This window comes from Lagopus muta, chromosome 19 (genome assembly GCF_023343835.1).
Source record: "Lagopus muta isolate bLagMut1 chromosome 19, bLagMut1 primary, whole genome shotgun sequence".
Classification (NCBI taxonomy): Eukaryota; Metazoa; Chordata; class Aves; order Galliformes; family Phasianidae; genus Lagopus; species Lagopus muta.
Window position 1 is genome coordinate 6,441,118 of NC_064451.1, and position 16,929 is coordinate 6,458,046.

The 16,929-nt window shown below is 52.6% G+C and overlaps 1 protein-coding gene across 5 annotated transcripts in view; it reads left to right on the forward strand.

Moving 5' to 3' along the window:
* The first annotated feature begins 362 nt into the window (after positions 1-362).
* Positions 363-16,929, forward strand: part of NTNG2 (netrin G2) — a 39,300-nt gene continuing 22,733 nt past the window's right edge. For all 5 annotated transcript variants that reach the window (XM_048965648.1, XM_048965649.1, XM_048965650.1 and 2 more), the window contains exons 1-3: positions 363-608; positions 3,084-4,177; positions 15,979-16,622. In XM_048965648.1, coding sequence (XP_048821605.1) covers positions 3,965-4,177; positions 15,979-16,622 — 857 coding nt within the window. In that variant the 5' untranslated portion in view covers positions 363-608; positions 3,084-3,964. The remainder of the gene's footprint in view (positions 609-3,083; positions 4,178-15,978; positions 16,623-16,929) is intronic.

Below are 16,929 nucleotides of genomic sequence, written 5' to 3' on the forward strand. Positions count from 1 at the left end.
AACATGATCTCATGATTATTATTTCTTAAAAAGAAAAGGGGTGGGAGGAAAGAAAGGAAAGGGGGGGGGGAACGAAAAAGCAGGGGAAAGAAAGGAAAAGGGGGGGAAGAAGGAAAAGGGGGGAGGGAGAGGGAAAAAGGCAGGAAAAAGAAAAGAGGAAAAGGTGGGGGGAAAAGAAGGAAAAGGAGCAGCACAGCCACTTCCATCATCTCTCGGTTCTCCGTTCCCCGCCCGCCGCTCTCCAGCCCCGCACCGCGCTGATCCCGCAGCCCCTCCGGCCCCCCCCCCGCTCACAGCCTCCCCTTCCCCGACTGCTTTTCTCCCTCCTCCCTCCCCTCCCCGCCCGCATTTCCTCCCTGCACCTTTAAGAAGCACATTGCTCGCCGGTGGGATGGTGTGTGCTAAAGCTGCACAGAGGAAGTTACGCAGTCCGGATCAGGCACGGAGATAAAAGCTCCGATTGTGAAAGTGATAGCAAACGGGATTTCAGCCTCGGCATTAACTTGGGAGGGGAGCCGGGCACCGCAACGAGCTCCCGGCCGCCCGCCCTTGGGGCCCGACCCCGGAGTTGGCCGCTCCTCGGGAGCCCCGAGCCGCAGAACCCCCCGGTAAGCGCTGAAAGTTGGGGAGCGCGGGGTGGGGAGCGGGGGCTGCGCCCGGTGCGGCCCCGCAGAGCTGCGTTGTGGATGCGGGGACGGGAGATCCACCGCCGCCCCCCGCGGTCCCCTCACCCCCATCCTCTCCCCGCCCTGCGGGAGCGCCTCGCCCCTACGGAACGGGCGGAGGGAGATCAGCTTCGGATTCTCCGCTCCGGAGTTTCCAGCTGAGATGCAAAGCCGCAGATGCTCGCGGCACGTTTCCCGTTTTCCCCACTTTTTTTTTTTTTTTTTTTTTTTTTTTAAGCCCAAACCTCGAATTCTCGTAAGGCGCAATGAACCCCGTGGCATCGCTTGGTCGGGAGGCACAACCGCGTGAAGGAGCGCGGCTGCCGTAAGGGAAATTGCACGGGTTTTCCTTCGGGGAACGCGGCGCTCCTCTGAGCTTTGCCGTATTCCGACAGCTCCGTCACAGCGGTGCTCCCAACCCCGCTGCTGGGGATGCAGGGAAGGGCTCTCATCGCGGGGACGGGGAGGGACGCGCAGCCGAGCTCCGTCGGCGCTGGGGTCGGTGGGGACGGCGGCTGGGTTTTATTTTCGAGGCAACTTCCGAAACTGAGGACTCCTCCGTTGAGTTTACTTTTGTGTCCTTAATTCCAGAGCAGCTCAGTTGTTGCTCGGCGCTGTCTCTTGATTTCAATTGGGTGTTAATCCAATAACAATAAAAAAAAAAAGAAAGAAAAACAAGGAACCAGCTCAGCCGAGAAACAATCTCATTTTGTGTTTTTAATACTCTGGCTATCAGTCCCCTGCGAGTGCTGCATACGCCTCAAAGAAAACAGAGAGCACTGATTGTATTTGTTCCCACGAACTGCAGTTTCTTAATATCATCGGGCAAAGATTTATTTGCTCGGTGCCAAACCAAGGCGAGCAGGGCAAAGCCTTCGGGTCAGAAAGTCTCTCTCCCCCGGTCGGGGTGTGCTGGTTCATCTCGGGGCCGCCCCGCGCTCCCGTTTCTGCAGAGGGTCGGTGCTGTCGGAGCGCTGCACCGCGTGCCCGTGTCATTGACCGCCTCTCAATTCCCAGGCAAATTACCTCCCTGGGAACCTACAGCATTTAGCAAGCGTAACAAGAAACTAATAGATATTATAGATCTTCTCTTCCTGGGTTCTTCCCTGACAGCCGTTCAAGTGCAAAATAGGGTTTTACGGCTATGAAAATAGATCCATAAACGAACCAGCGGTGGAGCCCTCATTAAAGGCGCTGCATCCCAGGGCTGAAGTCTCACATGCTGCAGTTGTTGGGTGCTTGGCTGGGACTGCTTGGATGTAATAATGAGGAGCTGACTTATTTTAACTGCAAAGACAGCTCTGATGTCAGTGGGACTTCTAAACACTCTGTCACGCCGCTTTCATATTTTTACTACATTTACTCATGATGTAGAAATAGCAGCCAGTCTATTCTTTCTTTGGGAGTTTATTCAGGTCCAATGCGTCTGTAATAGGCTCTTCTTTGAGAGCCAGCGATGAAGCATGAGAGATGGCTGCTCCCTTCTGAACTCATTCATCTCAATCAGAGATCTCTCAACCAAAGACTGGGGGAGAGGGGGGCAGTGGCACAGCACTACGAATCCCCCCAGCGTGGATCGATGCACCCGCTAACCTGGAGCCTCTGAGCCTTGGTGAGCTTCGTGAGAAAGCAAACGTGGTGCTGAATGGAGGAGACACCTCCAAACTGTGGGAGAAAAGTTGGAGGAGCCAATAGAGAGGGAATTACCAAGAGCCAAGTCTCTGCTCTGGATGTCTGCCTCCCACCTCTCCTATGATGCTTTCTCTTCACTGCTGGCCGAGGGTTCCACTCTCCTTTTTCAGTTCTTTGTCATTTGGTTTTGCAATGACTAAAGATTCGTATAGCTCCAGTGGAAAGACAACAAAACTGCAGAATTGTTGTTTTCACCTGAAATGACTACTGAGAAGGTCATTGCTCCTTGTATTGGGTAAACCTTAAGTGTTATTAGGACTTTAAATTGCTTTTTATTAAACGTTATTGTTCAGATAAATCATATGTGGGGATGTTGGACTGTGGATGCGTTTCCCCAGCTGTCACATTTATTTGCTTATCTCAAGACGTTCAATTTTCTGTCTGTCCCCGGTCTCTGTCTGCATATTCTCCATCTTCTAATGACCTCCAGCTATTTCTTGATATTATTTGAAGACTCATTAGGGCTATTGTTGTCCAGCTGCCATTAAAATCAGATACCTTAAGCGGGGGAAGCTCTCCTTCCAACCTCCCAAACAGCAGAAGAGCCATAAGCATCTTACTATGGATTTCTTTTTATTAAAGTTGTATATCTCCCTTTTACAGACCCCGCCGTGTGTCTGGGATCACAGAGCCAGCTGAGGGCTGTGTTTCCCATGGGACCCTCTGGCCTCATTGCTCCAGATGCATCCCCTCTCCCTCCCAGCTCATTTGTCTTTCAATTTGCAGGTGCAGCCCGCTAATGAATTCCCACTTCGCTCTGACCATGAGAGAGGGACCAGACCTCAGGTAGCAGCGTGGCTCACAGCTGAAGGCTTGGGAACCTGATGCTCCATTGCCAGAAGACACAGACAGGCGGACAGACGGGTGGACAGACAGACAAACTGCTCACGGTGGCTCCCAGCGCCGCAGGAGCAGAGGACGGCGCTGCCCATCGCGCAGACCCCACCGATGCCACCAACCAACACAGCGCCTCCAACCCCGTCACCCTTTGGGAGAAGGGGACTGTAGCCCCAAAGCTCCTCTCTGCCAGCTCCCAGACGCTATGGTAATTTGACACATTAACGTCCCAAAGCCCCAATAACTGTCAAAGCAGACCCACAGTTTAAGGCGCTCTACCCAGCGACGCGTTTGCAGCAGACAGGAAGGTCGAGGAACACCTGATCCAGCACCATCCTGCAGCCTCTCCAATTTGCTCCTATCAAATTTCATCAGCGACTCAGAACTTGATCTTTCTATTGATTGACTGGAGTCACCTCTAGATATTTTCATGCTGATTTGGAAGCTCTTTCATACGACAAAAGAGGGGAAAGAAAAAAAAAAAAAAAGATGAGGTTAAGGAAGACTTCTGACCACTGAGCAACAATCCCAGCCAAAACTTTCCCAAGCAAGTCATCTGCAAATCTGGCTTCGGTGCAGAGAGAAACTTTCCACAGCCGAACGCAACGAGGGATCACTCCTGTCCTCGCCCTGACCTCCCTAGAGCGGACCATCTGTAAATGAGGAGTTTCCATGCTGAACCTGAGAGCACCCCCTAGCCCAGCAGCCGCCTCCCCCTGGACTCCCAGCACGTCCCCAGCCCAGGGCACTCACGCTCGGCCGCAGCTGCCATGCTGTACCTGCTGGCTCTCCTCCTGCACCGTCTCCCCTTGGCCATGGGACAGTATGACATTTGCAAGTCCTGGGTGACCACCGACGACGGCCCATCGTGGGAGTTCTACGCGTGTCAGCCCAGGGCCATGAGGATGAAGGATTATGTGACGGTCAGAGTGGATCCGGCAGGAATCACATGTGGGGACCCTCCGGAGAGGTTCTGCACTCATGTAAGTATTTCCCTCCTTGCTGGATGGGACTGCGTGCGGGTGGCCAGGAAGAGCATCCTGCTGGGTGCTGCTGGAGGGACACCTTCACTATGGGCGGTGATGTTGGTGTCACACTGAGCAGGGTCGGGTGGTGGGAAGTAGTGGACTGGTTTGGGTGGTGGGGTCTGAGATTCAGACATACCCACCCAACAGTGAGTGCATCACCTGAACTTCACCGAGCACGGATCACAGAATGGCTTGGGTTGGAGGGGACCTTAAAAATCATTGAGCTTCAACCCCCTGCTATGGGCTGGTTGCCTCCCATCAGCTCAGGCTGTCCAGGGCCCCACTCAGCCTGGCCTCGGGCACCTCCAGGGATGGGCACAGCTGATTGGGATGTCACTGCTGACCCACCCCAAAAAGCTGCCAAACCTGGGGCACTGTGCCAGTAACACCCGCACGGGGCTGTGTGGTACCCATGGGGAGCTCAGAGTGGCTTCAGTCCACTGATGTCCCCAAGCCCCAGCTCTGCCTTTGCCCTACGTGAAAAGAGCCCGCCGACAGACACTTGCCCTTGTAGTTAAAATCTTTTAACTTATTTTCACTTAAATATTAATCATCGCATTTCATTCCGTGCACCACAAAGCTCAGCAGGAGCACCTGATTTATAATTCACAAGGCTTTGCATTGGTAAAAAGAGTTCAGAGGTCAAAGCAGAGTGCAGCAACGTGGCCACAGCATCCCCTCCCACTGCCAGTGGTGACAACTCAGCCCCCAGGGCAGGGAGAGCATCCATGGGGGGCACCAAGCCAGGGGTGCTGGGGAAGCACCACACTGCAGTTAGCAGTGCAAGAGGGAAAGGAGGCCAACTTTCTGTTACCAGCGTTGTCCAGGTTTGTACACCCTATGCCTCAGTTTCCCCCTGGGAAAGTCCCCCAACTCAGGGCTCCCCATGAAAACCAAGAGGAAAGCTCTGATACACCGTGGGATGTTGAACACAGAGACCATCACCACATGTCACCACTATTTACCCCATTCTGCCCAACCTGCGGGGGCTCATTGAAACCAGCGCCGTTTCCCCTAATTCCAGCAAAGCAGCAGCTTTTCCTTTTAAAAGATCATTGGAAAGAAAAGCTTAAGCCCAAGGATGCCAACAGAACTGTTAACTCTTGGTAGGGCAGTCCGGACTTCCACTTATTTGTCTGCAGAAGGATGAATGATGAACAACAGATCGCTTTCTGCTTTGCTTGCTGTTTGCAAACTCCCTGGCTGACGTTGCTCGGGGCTCCAGCTCCATTGCCCTCCTCCAGTAAAAGCCACCACTCAGGATCAGCTCTCTGCCTCCCCCTGTTCAGTCAATATCCAGCTGAAACCCTTCTATTCTGGGCGCCAGCAGCATTTCCTCGCAGTGTATGACAGCACATGCTGCACCACGCTCACACACCACGTACGGCTGTGAGTGAGAGCTGCACCAACACACAACATGGATTCACCTCTCCCTGTCCCTGCCTGGCACTGGGGCAGAAAACACAGCAAAATCCCAATAGATTCCTCGAGAAAAGGGAAAACAAAGAGCATTGGGTGTTATTTTGCAGCCCGCTCCACTGCCTCTCCCCGTCCTTTGTGTTTTGATTATAGTCCCATAACAGGTGAGCTCCCATATGAGCCCAGCTGTCCAGCAGAGAATTTCTTAGGCTGACTATTGCTTTCTTAGTGGCTTTCAAAACAGCAGGGTGCTGTCTGTGAACTTAAACCAGCACTGCTCAGAATTAACCCTAAGCACAGCCCCACAGGATGGCTGTGCTGCTCAGACAACTGAAACCAAAACAAAAAGACACCCAGACACACAGTGCCAGACAGGAGGTGGGCATTGAACCCATGGCTGGAGGGAGCACCAGGACCTCGTGGGGCTCTGAACTTCCCAGCTATGCCTATAGGGGATTACACAGCCCCCAGCACATTCTGCTCCAGGAGGTGTGGGGGGATGTGAGAGTTGTTTGAAGGATCATTTTCTCTCTTTTGCAGCAATTGCTGGTCGCATTGGGCTGCTCTGTTCTGGCAGTTCAATGTTTTGCTGCTCATTAAGATGGGGAGCTTTGATTTGTCCCCATCTGTTGAGCTGTCCCCTGGCCATGTCAGTACCCTTTTGGCAGCATCACCTGGAAACTGCATCGTGCCTTCACTCCTGACAGGGCAGGGACAGACAAGGAAACAAAAGCTCGAAGGCATTCCAAGTCACCTCCGAAAGCAAAGTGGGAAAACAGCAGAGGTGTTGGCATCAACTGTCCCGTGGCAGTTCTGGGAGATCAAGCAGTTATTCCCAGGTGTGGGGATGGCATTCTCATTCAGTCGATGCTCTTTGATGCAGGGTGAGCTCTCAGCCCATATCGATGGGTCAGAGGTATTTTTATTTAGCATCAGCATTGTTTCATCAGCTAATAGGGCTCGTTGACTTTGGCATGGCTACATGAAAGGAAGAGGCTTTATTTATTCATTACACATTGAGTCGAGGCTGACGTTTAGTTTAATTCTTAGCTAAACTTTTCTGAATGACACGGGCTTATAAGGCTTGTGCTAAAAGCTATTTCTCTTACTAAACAGGGTGCTAAAATTGGAAAAAGCAGACAAACTTCTGAGCACAGGAGCTCTTTCCTTGGACTTCTCAGCTCCGCAGCCACCCCAGGAGTCAGGATGAGGGAAAGGAAAATCCCTTCCAGGAGAAGTGGATGTTCTTCCCCTGCAGTGAATCAGCCCACCCTTGGTCTCAGCAGGGCCGGACTCAGAGCTGGCTGTGCCCTCCCTGCATGGTGCTGGGGACAATCGCTGAGCCTCAATGCCAACTCTCAGCAGCACAGGAAATCCACTCCCAGGTGTTAAAATGACCCCTCAGTCAGGGATGGGATGCTGCTTCTTTGTCACATCTGTGCAGTGCAGGGGCCCCATTCCCCGCTCAGTACTCAAAAACATGAACACAACATCTGGAAAATCCACCCCTCTCCTTGAAGGAGTGCCTGGAACTGGGAACTGCTGCTATTTGCAAAGCTTCCCTGACCCACACCTGCACTCCTTTGCAACACAGGAGGAGGACTTGTGCCTTTCGGTCCTGTCCCCCCCCCCTTTTTGACTCCCCAGCACCAGGGCTCTGCACAGAGCACCTCTGCAACCTGGGTCAGCAGCTCCCTGCCCTCAGGGTCAGACCCCTGGGCCACACAGCATTGCTGCCCAACAGATTGCATGCTGCCACGGAGGCCATTCCAGTGCAGCAGGATCTCAGTGTTACAAAAGCAGAGGCTTTCCAGAAAACAAGAGAATACAGGCTCAGCTTCAAATTAGAGAGTGCTGAGCAAACAGGATTTCTTCCCCCCCAGTCTGCAGCAGTTCCCTTAAATGCCCGATTCGGGATTCATCACGCTGCATAGCAGGATGGTGCTTTCCTAACAAGAGTCACTTCAACGTGCTGATGGAAAAGGCTCAGTGATAGAACCCAGACTGTCAGGTAGATTTAATTGGTACAGCGAGCAGAAAGTTTACTCCCACCTTGAAAGGGATGAGAAAGACTGAGCTGCTCTCAAGAAGAGCTTTGCTTAAGCGTAGCATGAAACAACCAAATGTTGTATGCTTTGCATACAACAGCAAAAGTGAGGGGAATGCTCCATGCAGCAGGAGCCCAGGCAGCAGGTAGTGTGGGTGCAGGGGTGCCCAGCACCATGCTCTGCTCCCCCCGCATCAGAGCACTGCAACAGCACCTCTGTTCCTCACTCTTCCCACCCCCAACACTCAGCTCTGCCCTCCCCCATTCAAACTACCCGGACCTCTTACAGAATAAAATATTAATGGCAGTGTAGCAAGCCTCTCTGCAAAGGCTGCATGTATTGAGCTCGCAAGGCGCTCAGGCTTTTAGAGAGCAGGACACTTTTCCTACTTCCTAAGCGTTTTCTGAGTCCTGAATCAATAATGCACTCCGGGTCCAGCAAACAGGTCGCTGCCGTGCTGCTGGTAGGGGCTGGTTGTGCACAGAGCCCTTGCTGCAGCAGGGCACAGGACGGGATGGGGCAACTGGATTCACAGACAGCCTGCAGGGATGTGCCTTGGGAAAAGCAAAGCTTGCAGCTCCTGGCGAGCTAAAAGGAGTCACCAAGGTTAAACCTGTGCATCCATGCATGCATGCCCAAGTCTGCAGGTTGAGGGCCCCCAGCTCCGTGCCTTGCTGGTGGATCTCATGCTTGAAGTCACCCCTTAATCTGCAAACCCACCAAAGGAACAACAGTGCAGCCCCATTCCAAAGTGAGCCTGGCCCTGCTCTGCAGCATGGGGTTATTACAGCTCAGCAGGGATTACCAGGTCAGAATGAAGGAGCGCTCACAAACGATGCCATGGGAGGAGGCCAGGCTGTGTGCTGTGTGTATGCACCCAGCACAGATTATCTGCTTAGGAGTGGAATTTTCCATGCATTGCTTAACCCTCACATCACCCACATTTGGGCTGCACACACAGGTTTGGGTCCAAAGTGACCCTGCAGTGCAGCTGGGGCTGCTCAGGGCACCCCATAGGTTTGGAATTGCCATCACTTCTGAATGCCAGTGCCGTGCTGGGGTCCTCCTGCAATGGGTCACCCTTGCAACGGGCTGAGCTCAGCCAGGTGGTTGGAGTTTGTTGTGTCAATGGATTTTTCATCCATTACTGCCTGTGAATGGATCTGTGTGTGTGAGCATTGCTATGATGATGGGCAAGGGACAGGGGTCAGCCCTGGTGTACAATGGGCAGTAGTTTCCTTTCCCTCCCTTTGCACTCTGCTGTCCAGAGTTGGGTGCAGACCCTTTTCACATGGGAGTATTGAGGAGACTACGGGGAATGTTTCCAAGAGTACAGGGTAAGAGCTGAGGTTTCCTTGCTCTTTACACTAAGGCTCAGTTGAGGAGCAACTAATACTCAACTGCCCAGGGTGTGCTGGGTAATGCCAAACCCCACTCCCCACTCTCTGCCTGCCTCAGTTTCCCCTCAAGGGGATGGGATGCAGTACAGCCCATCTGTTCCAGCATTACACCACGGCTGAAATAAGCATGAGATGCTTCTGGAATTCAGAAACAGATCAGAGGGGGAAGGGGAGCAGCAGCCAGTGAGCACGGGTTGCATCTTCTCTCTTGCAGAGAGATGGACCCGAGGGAGCAGCAGAGCCTTGAGCAAGGAACGTGCTGCTCAGTGTGTCTGCTGCTGGCCAAAGGAAAGAGGCACGCAGCAAGGCATCAGGCTGGGCTCATCCTGCACACATTCTGCTGACTCACAGAATCCCAAATCCCACATGTATTTGCTGACTCATGGGATTCTGAATCCCAGATGCTTCTGCTGACTCATAGGATCTAGCATCCCGCAAGCAGAGAGTGTCCTAACGCCCAGGGGTGACCTTGCTCTGACACCCTGAGATGTGAGGGTGGAAAGGAAGGGAGGGAGAAATCGATGCCCCCAACCACTGCAAGATGGAGTGGGGAGGAAGAGGGAGTGACATTTGCCTGAGCCAGAATTAGCACAGATCTGTGGAGGGACCCCATTTCCACCCTATTAATAATTCATGCTAGCTCTGTCTTTACCTGCTAATAAACAGGAAACTGCTTGTTAGCCAGGACGTTCTTCTCCCCTTTTGCCTTCCCTGCCCTAAGCAGAGCCCATTGCAGGCAGCTAGGGGAAGGGAGGCAGCAAGCCAACATCCCCACACAGTGCCCATGTAGACACTTGCCATGTGGGGCAATCATTGCAGGAGGAGCTCAGGTGCTCCCCATGCACCCTACATTCCCTTACTCCCCTTATCCCCAGCTATGCATCTCCCCTTTTTTGTCTGCCCCAATGTTGGGCTGTGTTGTTGCAAACACATGAGCAGGGGCTGCCTGAGTCCAGCGGTCAATCCAGGATCTCAGATGGGCATTAACAAGCCAGAATAAACTACTCCAAGCCCCCTGCCCCTAAATCTACAGAAAGGACAGGGAGGATAGATACCAGAGCACAGGTTCCCCTTGGTGTCACAGCCAATGGAGACCATCCCATCATTTTACAATGAGAAAATGATCCTGGCACCAGGACACAGTGCATTGGAGCCAAGAAGCTCTGTCCTCCAAGGGCCACCTGCAGCCCCCAGGACACAGGGCTCGATGTCACCACTGCCTGCAGCCCAGTAAGGTGCAGGGCTGCCTCATTCCAGAAGCACCTCATAATTTCTGCTCAATTATTTCCGTGCTCCCAGACATCGCTGCTGCTGAGTTGTGCCACTTGCCAGCTGCTGGAAATAATCGCTGTAAATTAATTACGGTTGTTTCACCCCTCTGATCCCTCCCAGCCCCCACGAATAGAGTGAAAATTAATTGTCAGTGAGTATTTCCAGTTCTCTGGGAGTCGCATCCCGGCCACTGGCAGGTTACGGTTTGTGCCCTGAAGCGTAAGACTTAATTACCCACTGATGTTATTTTTGATCAAAAAATCACCGTGTCTTTCCATAAATCCAGACAGAGATGTTGACCCCTCAGGTCAAGACTGGCAAGAGTGGAAATGCCCAATAACATCTTCAGGACAATCCCACATATCCCCTCGTGTAAATGGGATTCTGGTTGGGAAGCGGTTGCATCATGAAATAGATATTGAAAAAAAAAAGAAACAGGGAAGTCACTCAATGCACACATCACACAGAAAGCAGGTTTAACCCCGTGTCAGTGCAGGGGATGAGGGCAGTTGTCGCTCAGCTGGGACGAGGCCGCCTGCCCGCGGGGAGCAGCGGATGGGGCCGTTAATCCGGGGATTAATCAGGGAACTCGAGCGTAAAGAGCAAAACGACAACAAATGCTCCACAGCCTCCCTTCCAGCTTTATCCCACAGCACAAACAAAACCCGACGCCGTGCTCCACAGGGGAGCCACGAAATCAAACTTCGGGTATCTGCACGCGGAGAGATGAGGACAGAGAGATGTCGCCTCTGCCCACTGCGATCACCCCTGGCACACGCCGTGTCCATCAGCACTGCTGGGCCATCTGCTGCCACCCAGGGCTGCTGTGGGTCGGGGACCTGTCCTCCACCAGTCCCACCGGTGACAGGTGGCCTGCAGGACACCCGCAGCTCGGTGGCATCAGAGCACGGTGGGGACATTTGCAAGGAATCAGGTGCACGCCAGGATTTTGCCGACGCGGTCGTTCTGCAGGGTCGGTTGGTTGGAAATCTGATACCAACCCCAGCACTTTGTTGCCGTGCGAGGCAACGTGGGGACAATGCAAACCTAATCAGCTCATCTTTAAGCTGAAAAATCAAAGGCAGGGTCATAGGCACGCTGCAGGGAGCTGAAAGACCTTGGGATGCACCTGAGAGCTCCTTAAGATGTCTGGAGAGCGGCGGGGAGAGGATTGTCACCGGGTGGGCGGAGGTGACATTCAGCCCAGAGCTCCTGGCTGTTGGGTGAACCTGGTCACCAGAGGCTTGTCCCATCTGCACAGCCCACAGGCAGCTGGAGCCCCTTTGCAGGGTCTTTAGTGCTGCTGGTGGTGGAAGGGGCGCTCATGCTGCCCAACCATCCCCTGCTCTTGCACAAAGCGTGGAGTCAGTCAAGGTCTGAGAGCTTTCTGAGAGCCAGTTTTTGGGGAAAATACAATGTAAGGAGGAGTACAACGTAAGCACATGAGAAAACTGCATGGCAGCACGGACCTTTCTGCCCAAGAGAGGTATTTGATTTCTTTCCCCTCAGATAAAAATCTTCTTAGAGATAAGCCAAGGATTCCTCACTCCAGCTGAAAACACGAAGTTACAGTATCTGGAGCTATTCCAAGCTGGTGTGACATTGCTATTATTCTTATTAGGATACTGGTTGTAATTAAAGACAGGTTGATCCCAGCATGACTAGGATTCTAGCAAAGGTCTTCGCCTCAGCACCAACCTAATCGAGCAGAGGAGAGACCCAGCAAAGCAGCAGCTCCGTGGGGTCCCCTGGCCAAGGCACCAGCTGAAAGCTCATACTGGGTTACAAGAGCAGTACAAACTTTCACATTGTCCTTTTATTGTTCATTGTTCAAATCTTTCCTCTCCTGCCTTTAATATTACTAATGTTATTATTGCTTTTCTTCACGGTGCAGCTAGTGGTTGTAATTTCTTCCTAGCTTCCCTTTGGCATGGAGATCTACTAAAAGCTGCAGCTTTATTTCTGCCCAGCTTCCACCATTCACAACAGATGTCTGGTTTGTTTAAAATATTCAACAGCTTAGTGATTAATCAAGCAATTTCACCTACAAAAATATATAATTTCATGCTATGAGGCTTAAAAATGGCATTATCTGCCAGGAAAATAAAGCAAAACAACTTTGTGCGCTCATTAAGAGTCCTAGCAAGGAGGCAGGCTTTGACTGGGGCTGTTTTTCCCATTCCCTCTCTCTTGGTGGAGTGGAAAGCAGCTCCTCTCAGCACCCTGGATTCCTGTTGCCCCTGACACATCTTATTTCTAAAGAAATCCTAGGAGGAAATCCCCAGCTAGATCCCTGCTCTCATCTTCAGAAGGACCCTTGTGCAGCATTTCTGCAGAGCACATATGGGAAACGAAACCCATGGGCTGCAGTCACCAGCATGGGGGCATCTCCAGATGTGCCACCCCCAGCGGGACATCCACCTCTACCCCCAGGATGTTTGTTCTTTGGAGGCACATCCCTTGCCACAGTGCCAACGGCTGTGACAACCCGTCCTCAGCTTTTGCCACTTCTCCCCAGGGCTTTGCCAGTTGGGCTGAGCTCAGGAGAAGAAATCCTGCAGCACTGCTTGGTGCACACGCAAGAAAAGAACAGCCAGAGCTAGGGACCTGCAGCATCCAGCTGCCGTGAGAACATTCACGACTGATTTAATAGCGTGAGACTCTAAGTGAGCTGCTTTATTTTAAGTGCACGAAGACCAAGTTTCCCTAGCTAATGCATTCTGACTTTTAGATTGAAGACGTAAATATCTTGAGACTTTGGACAGATTCTTTGGAGGACACATGGCTTGGATAAGGAAACCAGATTCTAAAATAATACCTGGAATTGTTTCAACAGAGCTATAACTGATCTTACCAGGACCGGCGGAGCAGCCAAATTACGGCCATCTGTTTCCGCTCCCCCCTGCCCTCCCGGCTGACTCGAAACCACCCCACCAACAGAAAGTGCATTGAGCATCCCGAGGAGGAAGGACATTTCAATAAGCCAAAAACCAAAAAGGAACACTTCATTTGAGCAGAGGAAGCCATGGTGGCATGACTCACTCGGTGGCTTTTGAGGCTCTTCCCAACTTCCAGCACTGTCACTTAGAGGTTATTTCCACGCTTGCCCTGTTACAACTGAGCAGTAATTGGAGCCACGTGCCACCCCAGGGTGCTTGAAGACTAATTTGGGCTCGCTGTCTGCTGAGCCATGTGCAGGCACACGTTTGGGTGTACAGGAGCCAGCAGGGATGGTGCACCTCCATTTTCTGTTTTCTGGGATGAGCAGATGGGAGACATGCTCTGTTCCTCCCTGCCTGCACCATGGCGCGTTGCATTCATTAAACTCCCATCGCTTCCCCTTGCTGCTCCTGCGAAACCTGCCCCACTCCATGCCACCATCCATCGCCACAGCTCTGGGCCAGGTTTTGCCATTGTGGTTTGATTGCAAAGCCATAGAATCATTAAGGTTTGGAAAGACCTCTCAGATCACCAAGTCCAACTCCAATCCACCATGCCTGCTGACAACATCCTTCACAGTTCTAGAAAGCATCCAGGGACAGCCCCTCCACCTTCCCTTGTGCAGCTCAGCTACCAAGAGCCTTCAGAGAAAGCCTCGATAGGAGCATCGGGATGGCCTTTTCAGGGCTGTCCTATTAAGCCATTTGTACGACCACATTTGCAGCAGAAGCATACTGCAGCACAATATGTTGCCTCAGCACAGGAAATGCACTCAGAGCCCCCATAGCTTCAGCTGAGGTGCGTTTTTCTTCCTTTCCCATCAACTACCGTAAAGCTGTGCTAAGCGGCAGCCGCATCCCCCAGCAGGAAGCTGTGTCTCATTAGCAGAGGCAAACAATTCCTCTGAATGTGACAAGTCAGGAGAGCATATTAAATATGTCAATACCTAATTCTTTTACTCCCTGCTCCAGCACAGCGTGTTGCAGCAGGAGGGGACCAAGCACAGCCCAGAGCCCACAGTCAACATCCCCCATTGCAGACAGCATCTCCCCAGTTTTGGGATGGGAACAGTGCGCCTTTTCATCAGCTGCCTCCCCTGGCAGCCTCACACACATGCACCAAGCAAGGCAGTGGCTGCTTGTAGGACCCCTGTGCCCACAGCTGCTGCTCCATGCACCTGCAGAGAGCCCAGTGCTCACACACAGCTCAGCTGCTTGCTGTTCTGTTCAGGGGAGAATTATTGACACCCTTTGGAGCTTTTGGAGGCTTGCTCTCATCTAATGTGTCTCTGAGCCACGTCTAGGCAGAGAAACCCATTTTACACATTCAGGGTACAGACAGCTCTAAGTAGATCCCAGTACTTTTGGTAGCCCAGTTGGAGATAGCAAAGACCAGATTTTCCAATGCACCTCATGACATACATCAATGTCCATATTCAACGTACACACTGCACCTGAGAACACCCACTTATGGGAGCCAGAAACTCTCTGCTTTGCCCAGGACACACACTAGATACCCTAAAAGCAGACCGCAAGCACTTGGGGTTTCAAAAGATTCACAGCTCAAAGCAAACTCACAGCCAGGACCGCAGGCAAAGCAGCATCTCTCCACAGAACAGCTCTCAGTCTTACTTTGTTAACATGCTGTGCTCAGGATGACCAGACCCCACCACTTTGCAGGCTGCTCACCTCCAGGCATCAACCTCAGTCAGCTCCAGCAGCTTTATCACCTCCTGTGTGATAAGGCATTGGCTGCAGCTGAGCCTGGTGCACTCCCAGCCCAGGTTTGGGTCTTAGAGGGAAGCAAAGAGATGCTTTGTATGCAAAGATTTGCAGTGTGGAGCCATGCAGAGTTTTTCAGGGGTTGATGCTTGCTATAATGCATCCCTGCAGGGGCTGACAGGCAGGAGAGACCCCAGCTTGTCACAAAGGGCTTTCACACATTCACAAGCAATAAACCCAGCAGCCCAGGTAACCCTAATGTGTGCCTCCAAACCTTAAACACTTTGCTATGTATGGCATTCACTGTGCACTCACAGTGCAGTTCAGCACAGGGGGACACGAGGAAATGGGGATATGAGCAAAAGGGGACATGAGTGCATATCATTGTGAGCATAATGGGATGGCTGTACCTTTTCTGCCATTGCACCACACCTCGGGAAGTGCCTATCCCCATGGGCAATGAGCACAAAGCTCTGCTCTCTGCAGGGCCCTGAGCGTGGATGGGGGATGGGGCTTCTTCCTGCAGTGGTGCTGGGCCCTGCAGAGCCTGGGGCTGCTATCAGGAGCCACTGGGGACACGGATGTGCCCAATGCAGCTGTGCCTGGGGGCTGAGCTGTTTGTTCTTGTGAGCAAGCAGGCGTGAAAATGGCCTTCCATAGGCTTGTAACTTGGCCAAGCTGAAATGAGGTTTCTCAGGGACTGTGTCAGGGAAAGTACTTTCTATGAAAATCACCCCTGTGTCAAATTGATGGGCCCTTTCCCAAAGGACCTATCAGAGGAAACAGCTCAGCTGTCCTTAGGGCAGAGAACCCACACAGAGCCAGGCCTCCAATACTCCAGCTTAGCTGAGCAGTCAACATTTACCAAAAGCACTAAAAAACAGGAATGGGGCAAGTAGGGTCTGGCTGGGATGCCCACGTGTCGCCTTTTCTCGTGACCATTGCTGTTGTTCCAGGAGAACCCATACCTGTGCAGCGACGAGTGCGATGCCTCCAACCCAGACCTGGCCCACCCACCAAAGCTCATGTTTGACAGCGAGGACGAAGGCTTGGCCACGTACTGGCAGAGCGTGACGTGGCGCCGGTACCCGGAACCGCTTCTGGCCAACATCACTCTGTCCTGGAACAAGAGCATCGAGCTGACGGACGACATCGTGATCACCTTTGAGTACGGCCGTCCCACCATTATGATGTTGGAGAAGTCTCTGGACAACGGGAGGACTTGGCACCCGTACCAGTACTACGCAGATGACTGCATGGAGGCCTTCAGCATGCCAGCACGGAGGGTCCGGGACCTCTCCACCACCAGTGCCAACAGGGTCCTCTGCACGGAGGAATATTCCCGCTGGGCGGGCTCCAAAAAGGAGAAGACCGTCCGCTTTGAGGTGAGGGACCGCTTCGCCATCTTTGCTGGCCCCGACCTCAAGAACATGGACAACTTGTACACGAGGCTGGAGAGCGCCAAGGGGCTCAAGGACTTCTTCACCGTGACCGACCTGAGGATGAGGCTGCTGCGACCGGCGCTGGGGGGCACCTACGTGCAGAGGGAGAACCTCTACAAGTACTTCTACGCCGTGTCCAACATTGAAGTCACCGGCAGGTAATGGCCACTGTATTTCTTTGTATATCTCTTCTTGGAGGGATGAGAAGAGGTTTACTGATGCAGAACTAAGCCACCAGCGTTGATGTCAACTGGTAGATGATCAGCGTTCCTCTCTCTAATATCCCCTTTCCCAAGCCAGGGCAGCATCATTGTCATAAAAGAGATGTGTCTTTGCAGGGAAAGGCTGAAGCACCCCCAGGGATGCCATCTGCAGGGGGAGGAATGAGGCTTTCCCCATTAAATTCCATTGGTCCAAGGAGGATCATCCTGGCTCAGCCCCAGCTCCAGCCAACAAGCTTTGGGG